The sequence below is a fragment of the Ylistrum balloti genome, unplaced genomic scaffold (assembly GCF_031769215.1).
Source record: "Ylistrum balloti isolate Yb309-2 unplaced genomic scaffold, AGI_CSIRO_Ybal_v1 Utg371358, whole genome shotgun sequence".
Classification (NCBI taxonomy): domain Eukaryota; kingdom Metazoa; phylum Mollusca; class Bivalvia; order Pectinida; family Pectinidae; genus Ylistrum; species Ylistrum balloti.
The window spans coordinates 336,224-352,486 of record NW_026782720.1 but is presented as its reverse complement, the minus strand read 5'-3'; the positions used below and the strand labels follow the sequence as shown (position 1 = coordinate 352,486).

Here is a 16,263-nt window from a genome sequence, read left to right as displayed (position 1 = left end):
ATAGGTCTGTTTTATCACCAAACAATAGTCTTAGCTCTAGTGAACAGTTCAAGGGGAAGGTCGCATAAAAGAAAAATATGCCGGACGTTTTCGAATACTGAGTTCTGTGTACTAGCCATAGGGCATTTGCACAAAATCTTTAACTATTTTGAACAGAATGCTATTATTTATTATTGTTTCCCAATAGTGATAGAAAATAGCTGATTACATATGAAATATTCATACGCTATCGGTACTGCTTCATATGAATTTCCCATAACGTCCCTTTGCCTGGATCCATGGTGTCAATGTGTCGGATTTCCAATATTCGTGGGGTATTTGCTTTACTGACGGACCTAGCACCAACAAATAGCATTACTACACGTAAATCAAATACAGGTTAAATATCCAACGTATGCAACACCTGGTCAGGACACAACACAAACATATTAAATTCAAAATTAGAGGCAAAATGATATAAAACTTGGTTTTATTCGACATATATTCTATGAAATAGATATAATGACCTGAGGAAGATAAGCCTATCAAGGTGTGACTGTTTACAATAACGTTTTGTAGACGAATTGAATACAGCCCTGGTATTGAGAGCCAACAGTGCACATTTCAAACATAGGACCCTATATTGCCATTTAAAAAGTAGAAGCCAATTATTAATAAGAATAATATTATTATAATTTCACAAAACATGACAATGGCTCTTCTTCGTGTTGAAATACCATTGTATTTGAGTTAACAATTTGGTTAAAATTGGAATATTGTTACACACGTTTTTCCCGTTTTCCTAGGCATAAAGTCTTTCCGACAATTACTATTTTGTGAGAAGTAATCGTACTGTCTCTAGTAATATGTATAGAAATACCAAGATATCAGGCTCTTCAGAAAAGTCCTCTTTAGACACATATGAGAATGTCCTTGGTGAAAAAATATATACTCACGGGATAAAGAAACGCAGGGTAAACATTGAAGATGATTCTAGGCAAAAATTCCAGTATAATGTTCAATATTTTTAAGTACGTATGAAGATTAATCCATACAGAACAAACTGCAAAATCAACGATTTTATCTGGTTAGTGATTTAGGAGTAAATGAAGGGAATTGAAAGAGAACTCTGTAATCTGAAATCGAAATGAAATTATTATCGGAGCTGGCTAGTCAATACCGGGTATGTCCCCTCACTCGCTCTCCCCATTGCCCTGATTCTCCTAGGCATAGAGTTCATTAGTGAGTTTATCCTCCTCATTGGGATGTTGGCCCATTCTTCCAAAAGGGCTGCTCTCAGTTGGGTCAGAGTCACAGGGGTAGGTTGGCGTCGTCGGACCTGTCTATCCAGCTGGTCCCACAAGTGCTCAATAGGGAATAGGTCAGGGCTGTATGGCGGCTAGTCCAGTGGGTGGATATTGTTGTTAGTGAGAGAGTCCCTACAGATCCGCGCTACATAGGACTGATCATTATCCTGCTGGAATGTGGAGTTGGTTGCTGCAATAATGGCAAAACATGAGAATCTCATTTCCATACCTAGCGGCAGTTAAATTACCCGCTGCCACCACCAATGATTGAACTCCGTGCGAGATTCCTCCCCACACCATAACCGATCCACCACCAAACCTATCCGTCTCTACTACGCAGCAGTCGGCAAAACATTCTCCACGACGTCGGTATACATGGCGTTGAACGTCTCCTCGAAACAGGGTGAACCGGGACTCATTAGTAAACAAGATCCACCTCCACTGTCTCAATGGGAATATTTTGGGGGTATGTGCCGCTACCTAAGCCACACGACGCTGGCGACGTGCAGCGGTAAGGTGCGGACCTACGAACAGGTGACGTGCCTGCAGACTAACTTCCTGCAATGATTTCCTTACAGTTTTTTTCATGGATATGATGGTTATGAGTACCTATGGTATGAAGGGCAGATTCAGTGGCAGTAAGGTGCCGATTGCGCAAATGCGCGAGACGAATAAACTGTCCTGACATTGTGACGTCACGCGCAGAACTAGGTCTGTCGGCAACCCGCCCAGTTTCCTTTAAGACATTTAACAAGACGTTCTATAGTGCAAATGTTGACACCGAAATGTCTGGCAACCTCTATTTGCCTTTGACCTTGCATAATCATCGCAATGGCCTGACCCCTCTGAACTTCCGACAGCCGTGCCGTTGTTTAATGCTATCAGAAATTAATCAAATATCGGAAAATTATGTGTCTTTATGAAGACTACCTAATGGTATGACGAGCAGCTTAATACTGCTGTGCACGCAAGTTTCCCGTTTCATGCTTTCCGCGGAAGACATCGTCACGCAATTCATTAATGCAACATACAGGACCACATGCACTGTAACCTAGAGAGTTGCTCGACCGATTTTCATTGTTTTTGAACAATGCGTTCGCAAGATATTGCAAATAATGTAACCCTGCGTTTCTTTACCCTTTGAGTATATTAAGTGCACGACGAAGATTATCAATAGCGGCCAACAACCTGTGAATATTACATAATCTGACAGGTGCCAATTGATAAAGAGCAATTTTTAAAGACAGAATGTTCTCGTTTCAAAAATTATAAAAATGGTTATATATAAATAGTAACAAATAGATCTACAGGATGGTCACCGGTAAGTTATCTCTCGTGTAATCATCTATTTTTAAAATTTTAATCTTTTCACTTGTTGACTTATACGATCGAAATTTTCTAACAAGAGGTCAAAAGGGCCTGTTTAGGAAAAGTCGATGTTGGCCAGACGGACGCCACACCATGACATAAGATCACTTCGGACTGGTGAGTATAAGTGTACCCTGAACATTTTACTATATTAAGCTATAAAAAAATTCATATTATACAATAGAACTGCAAGCATCGTAGTTGATTCCGTTTCTGAGACATTGTTTTATTTCACATTTGAAAGGTTCTATGTCAAGCTTTTATGGGTACAAGAAGACATACATGCCTCTATGGAATCCCTTTCAAATTAACATTAAATACTCTAGAATTGTCTCTGGAAAGATGCCATACATCAATTATAGATCAAATTCTGGTGCTCAACAATCCCTCTTTCTACAATATGCCCACATACAAATTCTTCCTGTATTAAAGCCGACATACCCTGGTACCTTTTTTCTCTTAACAGTCAAACATTGAACATTAATCAGAAAATCCCACGTGTAACAGTACTCCCGATATACCCCTGGAACTACACTACATGCAGTTTTGACATGTGTATGTCAATGGTTATGATTTTTCAGTGACCAAAAATGTAACTGCCACCCTCATGTTTTAAAGATCATATGCACGGTACATTACAAATAGATCATACAAAAAGTATATGCCAGAAATGCCTACAAAACCCTCATCTTCCAAAAGTATACAATAATGCTCATAGAATATTTTTGTCTAATGAAATTATTTCATTGATTTATGTCCAATATTACGGCCTTTTAGCAAACCATTAAAAGTCAAAATGTGACAGTCATCTACTTCTAGTACAGGACACCCGCCTTCCCAAGGAAACATCATGAATACATTTCGTACCCAATTTCAAAGGACATTAGACAAGAAATATCACCAATAGTAATATACTGAAAGGATAAAGAAACGCAGGGTAATATTTATTCCGATATTTTGAAAACGCGTTCTCCAAATAAAGTGAAACTTTGTGGATTGAGTAATTAGGTCATATTACAACTTGTCATGTATCGAAAATTTAGTCACGGTACAGTGCGCAGCTCTGGTAAATGGAGGAAGGAAAAAACAAGAATCTCGTGCACCCTGTTGTTCTGGTCTCATGCAGCGTTGGTCAAGTCACTCTTCGTTAGTCTTTTTACAGACCAACTGCTTCCTTAAATTTAACTGAGAATTTGATTCGTTTTAAGAATGGCACGACTCACAGAAGTTCAGAGGGGTCAGGCCATCCAGATGCTGATGCAAGGACAGCTGCAAAATCAGGTTGCTAAGCACTTTGGTGTTAATGTTTCCACCATAGAACGTCTTGTAAGACGTCTTCGGGAAACTGGGCGATTGGCCGATCGACCTAGGTCAGGACGTCAGGATCGCTATATCGTCGTCTCTCATGTGCGTAATCGGCGCCTTACTGCCGTTGAGAGTGCACTTAATGTTCGTGGAAATCATGGGCGTTCCTATAAGTTCAAAAACTGTAAGGAATCGATTACGAGAAGTTGGTGTAAGAGCACGTCGCCCCTACGTAGGTCCACACCTTACCCCTGCTCGACGATTCTGTTTTTATCGATCTGACGGTCGTCAACGTGTCTACCGACGTCGTGGCGAACGTTTTACGGACGTTTGCGTTGTAGAGAGGGATAGGTTTGGGGGCGGTTCAGTAACGGTGTGGGGAGGAATCTCAAACGAGTTAAAATCACAATTGGTTGTTATTGATGGCAATTTAACAGCAGCTAAGTATAGAGATGAGATCCTCCGACCACATGTTATCCCTTTCCTACAGCAGCATAATCTAACCCTCCAGCAGGATAATGCTAGGCCCCACGTAGCAAGGATTTGCCAAGTCTTTCTGGCCAACAACAACATTCAACCACTAGATTGGCTGCCATTTAGCCCTGATTTGTCCCCGATCGAGCATCTTTGGGACCAGATGGATAGACAGGTTCGCAAGCGCCAGCCACCCCCTGTTACTTGAGAGCAGTTGACCAGAGCTGATTGAAGAGTGGGACAACATCCCCATAAGACGGATTAACGCTCTCATGAACTCTATGACCAGAAGAATAAGGGCCGTGACCACAGCAAACGGCGGACACACAAGATATTGATGACTCAGTTCAATTTCAAAATCCTATGGGTCCATTCAATTTAATCGTTAGTACCTCTAAATCAATTGTCAAATGCAAAATACAGACTTTGGAAATTTTTAGGCTTTAATTTATCTGTAAGTACACAAAATTTCGTTTTAAATGAAGCCCGATATCATACTTAATTTCTGGTTTAAAGTTCACCATGTGTTTCTTTATCCTTTTAGTATATATTCTAAACTTATTGTTTCCCCTTTGGACAGCACTATAATAGGTTTAATTTACAGATATGAATGAAACAGCCAGGCCATCCAGTTATTGCTCCAATTTATTCTTAATTTATAATACATGTCTACCAGATAAATGTACATATACAAATCAAGATTAAGAATTAAGGACAATAGTTTGTTAATTTGATCATTTTCATGATTGTTTTGAACGTAATTTTTCCAACACATCCTTAAAAAGGTTTCTTCAAAAAGTAGAAAATCAAGTTAAGTATATCATGTAAACCATAAAAAATAAACTCTCCTATTTTACTTAAATATTACACGTTGTAAAGCAATAAAAATAATCCATTAAACATTTCAGTCATTCATGAATCCTGAATCAAGTCCTACATTGTTCCATTTCATTCACAGCCAATATAATCCAGATTCAGCTTTATTTGCGTATTTTGAGACTACTGGCAATGTTGGTAGTGATACAGAAATAATACAGACAGGAGATACTGGTCACCCCACAGGATCCACTTTTGGAGATGGACGAGGTTGGAAATAATGCCTCAGAGACTTCATACCTCTGACTGGTGTCTGTAAACAAAAAAATATGAAGTAATAAGACATATACATAAGCAAGTAATAAGGTATAGCTACTTTGTGTCAAACTCCATAACTGTAGGCATTTGTGTAGCACAAAGAAGTATACCAGGCAATTTTGTTTTCATTTCGCATCACTGACGGAAAACTGATAAGAAAACATTTTGGATAGTCAATAAAGATTGTTTGTTTTATGAGTATTATATTTTTTGTCAATTTAGCCTAAGATAGGAGATCTCTACTCACAATCAACTTTACGGAAACAAAAAAGAGCTGTAACTCCTTAAAAAATTTGTTGAAAACTAGGTCTCTGGACAAGATTAACATTGTGAAAACTACAGGGGGCAGTAACTCTTCAAAATACAATCGAATCAATTTTCTGTTCATTAAAGCACAATTTCATGTCATGGTGAATAAGCCTACGTTATAAAAATGATCATTTGAAAACTGTAGGGGATCACAGAACAAATAAACGTTTATGACTGACAGAGGGATGAATAATGCCATACCATAATACATCCCATCAAAATTTTTTACCACCATATAAGGACAAGTGATCTCAGAGGGATCTTGGTGCCCACCATTGATCAATCTTTATTTGCTCTTTGAAAGTTGGATCTTTTCCTTTGATTTCTCCTCTCTGTTTTTACTCTTAATGATAAGAAATTTAAACATCCCTTTGCAGAAATAGTGATGAAAATCTTTACCTGCCAAATCCAAGATAGTCACCTTAAAGTCATTTTTGACAAACTTTCAAAATCAAAATTCAAGATGGCCATCTGTTGGCCATTTTCTTTTTCTGATCAGTACCAAAAACAAACAGGCACAACTAGGGACCTGGATGAAATTTGATTTTCCAATATATCTTCATCATGTAAACATTTTAGGCAATGAAATTTTTAAGGCTACACCCACCTTTGGTTCCTCCTCTGATTGACTGCTGTTCTGACTTGGTTCCTGACAGTTTGATTGGCTGTTCTCTGCAGTTGGAGTGGGTGAACAATAAGTACTGCTGTAGAACAGGCTTCTACATGGACTAAATTTCAGCCTCTGGCTTGTTTCTCCTTCCTTCCCCAACTTTTGTTGACGTATCTGAGTTAACCAGTTCATAGGAGGTGTGCCTTTCTGTGGGCTGTTCTCCTTTCCCATTGGGTAACATACATTAACACGGTTCACTTGTCCAGATAAAACAAGGTTTGGAAGGTCAGCAGTAGGTGATGCTGTTACCGCAGTTTGTTTGGTGATGCACTGCAGAGGCATTTTCAAAACTTGATTACTTATTAATTTCCTTGGACTTTCTTTGTTCAAACTAGAACTACTGGGACTGGCTGGGGAACTGTCAAAATTCAATTTCTTTGGACTGTTGAAGTTTAATTGTATTTTTCTTGGACTTCTGAATTTTTGTGGACTGTTCCATTTTTGAGGACTATTTCTTACAGGAGATTTGGAGTATGCTCCATATTCATTCCTGAAAGCTGCAATAGTTGGACTGGCACTTTTGTGTGGGCTTTGTAGATCTTGCAACACATTTTGTCGTTTTGAAGGATTTGGATCAGGTGAGTCTGACACTAGCTTTCTCTTACATGGCCTTTTTCTCTCAGATTTTGAACTTGTTTGTAAATCATCTTTAACAGGAACTTTGGAAGAAGGAGTTTTCTTTCCACTCAGCCAATGTTTGATTGAGGGTGAGAAATTTGCTAAATTGCCAGGTGAATTTTCAGCAGATGAAGTCTTTTTCAGCTTAGGAGTTTTATTTGGTTTTTCTCCGGCAGAAAGTTTTATCACTGGTAAATTCTGTTCTTTGTTTTCTTTTTCTTCTGGTTGTCTAGCTGAAGTACCTGAAAAAATTCAACAAACAGTATAAAAGACCTTTTTGTACAAAATTTTACCTAGACCAGAATTTTCTAAAATGTTTATGAAATAAATTAAAATTTTACTAATGATATTTTACATCAAAATCTATATCCGCTGAAATCTTGCAAAGGTAAGTTATATGACCATGAAAACATTCAAAGTAGGCTGGTTGATAGTGAAGGTGAGATCACCACCAATTGGCACATTCCTTATTATATATGTACATTGGAAATGACAACATTATAAACTTACAAGGTGTATCATCTAGTGTCTATATGTTGATATTTTCAGGATATTAGGTCCTTTATATACAAATCCACAAATGAAATATTGTAAATCTCTAGTTTAGAAAGAAAAATACCTATTTCCCTGTGAGTTCTCTCTGCTGTTCCAATCACCTCCTCCTGATCAGGAAGGGATAGTCTTCTGTTAATTCTCCATACCCTGAAGGAGTTGTCGTCAGATAATGTCACCAACTGAAATGTTTTCAAAGTATATTCAGAAGTTTTCATCAAAAATGTCAAGACCTATTCCGTACATAAATGATGTATTGGAAACGGTAGTTTTCTGTCAATACTATATTTTTGAGAATGACAGGATACTAGATTTAACTTGAAGCATGTCAATGTTTCATGGGTACTCCACATTCCAAATATCTTCTACTTCACAGAAAGACCATATATGAAACAACAGCAGTGATATTCTTTAGAAACATGTATAATGCTGTCTAAGAATTTACATTCAGGTCAAAGGTCAAGCAGATGTAGCAGTGACCTCACATCTGTATGCAACACACCACATTTTGTACATGTTGATGTCCATACATAAATAATTATTGAGTTGTGCTCCAGAAACCTGAATTTTTCTGGGTCCCCCCCCGCACCATTCCCACTCAAATATTCAGTCAAGTTCAAAGGTCAAATAGAGGCCAGGGTGACTTCCTGTTAGTAAGCGACACACTACCCACTTATGTTGTACCTTTTCTCTAAGTGTCCATATAAAAAACATTAACATAAGAAATGCTCTGGAATTTTTTTCCTCTCTTTTTTTCTATGTCAAGTAGAGGTTGCAGTGACCTCATTTTAGTATACGACACACTGTCTTCTGATATTTTATCCATTTTTCAAATTTCATGTCCACATATAATATATACCCCAACTTAAGTTAATAAAGTATACAAATTATTGGAAACATATGTTTCTGTCACATCAGTGATATATGATAATCAACTAGAAACCAGAAAAGTTTCTACTGATAATAAAAATATAGAACAAATTTTATTGGTTAAATCACATGAAATGAAACCAGAGTGAACATTTCATGTTGTACATTCTAAATACATCACACAGCTCCATTTTCTTCAGCTCAAAACTGGTTATAGATCTGTTTGAAAAGTAGACTTGCCAAAAACTGTAGCTTATGGCAATAAAGTTGAAGTAAAATGAATAACTAATCTCATTGGCATCTGAACAATAAAACAGGTGATTTTATTGCAGTTACATTCCCATAAAGCACTGTTCTGATTTGTCAGAACCAACGTTACTTGTTACTCAACGATAAAACAGGTGATTTTACTGCAGCTTCATTCTCATAAAGCACTGTTCTGATTGGTCAATACCTACGTTACTTGTTACTCAACGATAAAACAGGTGATTTTACTGCAGCTACATTCTCAGAAAACACTGTTCTGATTGGTCAGTACCAACATTACATTGTTGTTCTTATGAACTACTTTGACATTCTAGTGTTCAACATCTTCCACAATAAATCACAAACCTTGCTCAGATCATTTGGTGACCAGGCTACATCAGACACTTCTGCTTTATGTCCCTTCAGTACGATCGGACTTCGGTTTGGTTTACCAACCTGTAAATACAATATCAAATGGTACATTCTCATTACACAAAATTAATACATTTCATCTTTCCCATCTAGATAATGTTTTAATAAAGAGGGAACCTGAAAAAGTTCAGATTCTCTATTTTCTGTTCTACAGATTATAGATGAAACAGCTTACCATCTCATAATGGTCAAGCAATAAACAAAGCAAGTTATACACAGGTTCAAATCTAAAACAAAAAGTCTTTTATCTACCTGCCAGATGTGTGCAATCTCATCAGATGATCCACTAAGAAGGAACTGATCGTCAGGACTGATGCTGGTCTTTACATAAAATGAATTGTTCCTGTGACCTTTATACTGATGCACTGTAATACAATGTTGACATCAATGATGCTGCGGACCAAAATCTTAATCTAATATAAATAATACTAAACAGCTGTATCTAAGGTATATTATTTTTTGCTGCCACTCTTAAAATAATTTTGTAACAAAAAACACCATTAAATGTGTTTTAATCTAATTTTCATTGATTGGTCAGATTACAAACAAAAAGAAGAATTTCAAAATGGATGTTATATGGGCCATTGCCAACAGAGTACTTACTGAGTCTAGGCTCCATGGTTGTGATGTCATACTGGTACACAATGTCATCTGTACAGCTGGCAAAGAGGCTGCTCCTGTAGGTATCCATAGTGAGGCTAGTAAACCCTGGCAACAGTAGTTAAGATTCATTAAAAAGTTTTTTGAGTGATCAATAATTAGTTTGTAAGGTTTCATATCAAAATAGGACAAATCTTCTTAAGCAGAATTTTAAGAAACTACTATTACTAACCATGATTTCTCTGACTGATACCACTATAAGGTAGGGTGAGAGATCTAAGGACACTACTGTTACTGGCCATGATTTCTCTGACTGATACCACTATAAGGTAGGGTAAGAGATCTAAGAACACTACTGTTACTGACCATGATTTCTCTGACTGATACCACTATAAGGCAGGGTGAGAGATCTAAGGACAATACTGTTACTGACCATGATTTCTCTTACTGATACCCCTATAAGGCAGGGTGAGAGATCTAAGGACACTACTGTTACTGACCATGCTTTCGCTGACTTGTACCACTGTAAGGGATAGTGTGTCTTGCCTCAGGTGTGGAGGTCATCAGACTGTAAGTCTTCCGTAGGTCCCAGAACTTCACACACCTACAAAATTTCATATCAGTTTGTCAAACATACATGAACTATCCAAGGTGAAACTCAACCAGGTAGTCTTTCCTACTATGCATGACAACAACATTTACAGCATGCAATTCAAGACAGTTTTGCTTAATACTACAGTGAGAGTGTGATTAATTATAATTACTCTGTTAATTGTTTAGTTTCGTCTTGTTTAAATCACATTGACAGCTATGATCATTTAAGGATGGCATCTTTATATAGGTCAAGTGAGTGCATATTCCTGTGGGAAGCTATATGTTGGTGGAAACCTTAAATAGGTCAAGTGAGTGCATGTCCCTGTGGGAAGCTATATGTTGGTGGAAACCTTAAATAGGTCAAGTGAGTGCATGTCCCTGTGGGAAGCTATATGTTGGTGGAAACCTTACATAGGTCAAGAGAGTGCATGTCCCTGTGGGAAGCTATATGTTGATGGAAACCTCTAAGTGATAGTACCAAGGTGAAATTAACTTTACAATGCCACTGCTCTTTATTATACTGCTAAATGCCCCTACAGGACATCCAGCCCAGACACGTTAAAATGAGAATAGGTGAACTAGAACTTGTTCTACCTCAAAACTTCTCGTTAAACGAGTAGTAGATACAAATCGATGTTAAATTCATTAAAAGGTATTACATTTATTTTACAATAAATAAACTCGGGAAATGTTTGATAACACTGTTAAATAACTCCTTTAATTATACTAAAAATAATATTCTACTTCTAGATAGCATTACAATAATAAAAGCAAAATCAATGATTATAATGCACTATAAATAACATTCTAAAAGACGCAGATATGGTTGAAAACTTCTTACCCATCCACTGCTCCAGCTGAAACTAGTGTGGTGTCTGTTTGAAATGTCACTACTGTAACACTCTGCTGACTGTCCTGTAAGAATGAAATCTTATGATATAACAAGTATTTTCCAATGCCTTGTTCCGTATATTCTGCAAAACTACTACAAATTCTGTTAAATATAGTCACATTCAAACATTTACAACATTATTCTTGAATGACCCTGAATATTTATGTACATTGCAGAATCAGATTACAATTGAGAAACAAAACCTTACATCAGATTTGTCAGAGAGAATCCTTTTTCACTTTGTGAACTGATGTTATCCTTTTCAGCAAAACTAGATTTTTATCTAGCTACACAAAGTAATCCTCTATATGCATTTATACAAATGAGCAATTTCCTGTGGTATTTGTACATAGAATTACAAGGGCAAAATTTTTAATAGATCTTAAAACCTTTTAATATCAGCAATAATACAGCAACTCCTTACCCTGGCAGGTCCAAGCTTTTGTCTGTGTCGGGCCTTTCGAGTACTAAGTTGTTGTAATGCATGAGCATTATGTATGGTATTTACAGGTGACAGAAATCCATCTGAAAGCATTACAAAGGATGCATCAAACCAAATAGTACATAGCAATCAACACCACTAAAGATATCTCTAAGGTTCCGAATTGTCTACTCTGATTGATCTAGCATAAACTACTAGATCTTTTTACCATATTGAAGTACCTTCTACTTATATTCATTCAGTATCCAACAGGAAAAAGACTTCAGTCAACTCTAATTTTCAAATATTCCAGCAAACCATTAAGGTAATTGGTGAATAACTATTAAAAATATTGGCAAAGTAAAAACATCTTTGCAGATTTGTGACAGATCAATGTTGATATCAAAGACCGATTCTGTTTTTTAAATCAATTCCCACCACTCTTCTTCATTACATCTATAACACAAGTTTTCCATTCCATGATAGTATTCATTTGTAAATTCATATACTTGTCCAGTGAAGTCTAAACCACACATTTATCTTTCAATAAATTTTCTAAACATTGTTCTGACAGGTAATGTCACAATAAACACTTGAATCAGTTTTAGGAAACAAATTAAATTAACCAAGCAATATGTCACAAGTGATATATTGTAAAGGAATCATTTCTTCATTCATCTCTAAAATCCCTGCAAATTAACATCAGAACAACTTATTTCAACATCCTGATTTTTCCTCCTGAGATACCCGAGATCTTTATTTTTCATCCTCAGATATAAACAAAGCATATCATTCTTACATCAGTTCTTAATATCTAAATCTTCTTCATATTTTCTTTTTAAAATGAAATTTTTGTTTTTTAATTATGTAGTAAGTGATCGTGAAACTAAACTGGTATTCTGATACTCAATCTTTGCCTGATCTTTACCAAAAATTTCAAAGAAATAAATTGAGTGGAGTGATGACACTGATCTGGGAAAGCAGGAGGCAAAGGATTGATTGATTATGGCTATTCCAGTAAAACATCTCCTTGATCCCTGAACTCCAAATATAAACCAATTATGTCCATAGTTTGGATCCCTGCCTATTAATTACATATCATTTGAATTCTATGGATGGTTCAATCAAACATAACTTGGAGTATTGGGAGGGAAACATATTCTACTTAAATAAACCTTACACTTTTTGCTCAAACAAAATAAGGCACCTCTCCAGAAAGAATTAATACCTTTTCTGTTACATCTGGTGTCCCATATCATTATATGTCCATCTCGGGAGCCCGTTGCAAACACAGCTGAAAGGGTAAATAATAGATCACAGAACGGTTAACAAGTTAATATAATTTTTGCTCCAACATTGAACACAAGTGTCTCAGGTATTGAGCATGTGTACCAAGTTTTATGAATCATGACAAAAGAATATTAGCAGTACTGTGACAAAAATTATAGTGAAAATAGCACCTTCAGTATTTTTCCACAACAAAAATAATTGTGCTGTTCAATAACAACTACTACCAGTCAGTTTGCGTAAAGAATAGTATCATACATAATTTTGTGACAAATGAAAGTGAATGCATGCTTCTAAGGAGGATTTTTTTAGTTGTTATGCCCTGAAATCAAAACATTATCTACCAAATGACTGAGAGTACAGCCTTTTAATCAAGCAAGATGTTTACCCGAGTCATCACTTCTGAATGCTACAGTCCGGACACTACTGGTATGACCCTTAAACACATCCATTTTCTCTGCTCTAGGCACATCCCATAAGACTGCAGTCTGATCTCCTGATGCCGTCACCAGTTTGTTCTCTAAGGGAACCCACGCCAGATCAAAAATAGCATTACTGTGGGCCTGCCACTCTGTAATTTGTTAAAAATCAGAATGTAATTAGGTAACTTATTGTCCTCCAGGAAGAGTTTTGCTATGATTTGGGAGCATTCGATTCAGTACCCTAATCTGATACTCAATCTTTAAACATTTCAATTTATAACTTTAACTGCTGTTTTATATGTTTATGCTGTCAGATAAAATGATTCCATTGTCATGACCTTGAGATATGTAAAACTCTCCTCTGTTATTGCCAGGAATAAGACTGATTCAGGAACATGTAAAAAATACAAGTAGTCGGACCTAAAAAGTCAATTTCACTTTCTTGTGACACTTGATCTTAATGGAACTATGTAACCGAGGTTGTTGAATGCCAACCAGAAAGATAATTTTAAGTAGTCCTTAGAGAGCATTGTCATGTAATAGACAAGTTAATATGAGATCAACAATACTCACAAAGGTGGGGTAACATTGTGGAGTTACATAGAAAATGCTAACATATCAGTCTTACCAGTGAGGAGAGCATGTTGGCCTGTCTTGTTGGTATCCTGGATGATGGTGCCTCCACTCTCATCTACCACTGCTAGGATGTTCCCCTGGCCTTTTTCTACAACAAAGAAAAACATCATTAGAAGATTATTCACAAGGCAGGTATCTTAATAGAGGACTGTGACAAAAATAAAATCAGTCTTTAATCTTTCAAGATTCTGCTCATGATCAACATTCTGTCATATTTAAAGAAAGTGAGAATATACATCATGTTGTATTTAGATTACTTTACAGCAATACTTACTTGAAAATTCACAGGCAATTGGTGGTACAAGAGCCTACAAAATATAACAAACCTCTGATAAAGAATGTCAATTAATTCTATATGAATGTAATGACAAAAGAAAAACTTTGGATAGTGATTTCTGTTTCCATACAAGAATGTTAAGAAATTCTATGAACAGATTTCAGTGTCGTTCCATGGAAACAAGATTAAAACCTATAAACAAATTGCTGTATATATACAATAATTTTCTCCAATGGCATAACAAACAGGACTTTTTGTATGCAATTCTTCTTTCCAAATCTCTCCATTGGCTCAACAATTGTTGCAATATCTATCAATCAAGATGGTGAAATGCCGCCATGGTCATTTTTCACTTTAGATGCACATAGCTTAGTTAGTAAAGATATGTTTGATTGTTTGTTAATTGTAAATATAAACTAGATCACACGAAAAATTGCCTTATTGGTAGAAGCTCAATGCAAACACAAAGGAAACACAATTCGACTATCTAGTAACCAAAGGCCATGAGCTAGACACCTTTTACTTTAGGGCTACTAATGAATATATCAAAATTTCACTGTAAAAATTTAATTGGCAAATAGAACCTTTTAAATCTACAGCATTTAGAGTATCAGCAATACATCATCTATCTTTGATAATTAAAGAAGAATTAAGATACATGTACACAAATAATCCTTTCAAATTTGTAAACTCACCGCATCATCAGAACCAACAATTAAGTATTCGTCTGTCCTGTAGCATTCCATACATTCTATAAGGGCAGATGTGTCAATATGTGTGTTGAAACCTGCAATAACAAAAGCAGTATTAAGATTTTATTCTACATAATAGACAAAACCTTTGTATTATGTATAAAATTCACTCATAGATCAATGTTATGTATACATCCAACTTAACATTGGGACAACTTACGGAATATTCTTGTATCGCAGTATATCCGTAGATATGATATACATTTTAATGCATAAAGTAAGAAAAATAGGGAATCTTGCAAAAGTTTTCATTTATATGACAAGTCAAAGAGTTTTCAATTCAGCCAAACCACTGGCAACGTTTTACAAATATCAATATGAAATGGAAATGAAAGCAAGTTTCCAATTTAACATACCTAATGTAATTCAATATCTTTTCTCTCAATTTACACACTAAATATCAAATTCTTTTTGGTCAAGCCACTAATCTGATGTCTTGATCCTGATAAGAAAACCAAGAAAACTCAATGCAAATATTGCATGAATACATTATTCATGTCAATCACTCAGTCTTGTTGGATAATAACAGCTTGCTTGGTAGAGCAGCAGATCTTGCCACCACAGTTGATAACCTTTGGTTTTTCACCAATCTTCTGTAAATTTTCATTATGGTAATTCATTAATCTGGTCAATCTATTGTGTTTTATAGGAATTTTGACTTCAAATGGTCAATATTGTTTTAAACTTTTGACATATAACAAATGGTTCAGGCTATTATATGTTTACAAAATGTTTAATTGCTATTAGTGTAAATTCATGGAATATTCAACATAAAAAGAAAAGCTGTTCAAACACATCATTTTGACTGGACATAACTCAATACCTTGCTCAAAGTTCACGAACTACTGCATTAAAAGACAGCTCTTTGGTTACACACTACCGGTTTCACAAGTTTCTGCTAAATGACTGTTGGAATTTGAGAAAACAAGTTAGGACGGTCAGGGGATCTTACTTAATGCTTATAGATTTTACTAAGTACATGTATGGAGAACTAACTTTTAAAGTTGCCAAAAACTTTCGGGTAGGCTAAAAATCAACAAGACTATTGATGAATGATAAATGTTATATAAATATTATCATAGAGTACAGTGCGATACGACGATACACTTAGCTTGGGT

At 36.0% G+C, this 16,263-nt stretch overlaps 1 protein-coding gene across 1 annotated transcript; it reads right to left on the bottom strand.

The window, feature by feature from the left end:
* Positions 1-5,264: 5,264 nt before the first annotated feature.
* On the bottom strand, positions 5,265-15,294 carry LOC132562164 (denticleless protein homolog). The gene is made up of 14 exons (XM_060226895.1): positions 15,089-15,294; positions 14,391-14,424; positions 14,109-14,204; positions 13,447-13,629; positions 13,000-13,065; positions 11,775-11,875; positions 11,300-11,373; positions 10,365-10,468; positions 9,868-9,972; positions 9,517-9,629; positions 9,199-9,288; positions 7,784-7,898; positions 6,484-7,406; positions 5,265-5,562 (listed from the first exon to the last, which is right to left on the bottom strand). Exons 1-14 carry the CDS (start codon positions 15,137-15,139, stop codon positions 5,485-5,487), a joined length of 2,133 nt encoding a protein of 710 aa, XP_060082878.1. The 5' UTR covers positions 15,140-15,294; the 3' UTR covers positions 5,265-5,484.
* Positions 15,295-16,263: the final 969 nt, after the last annotated feature.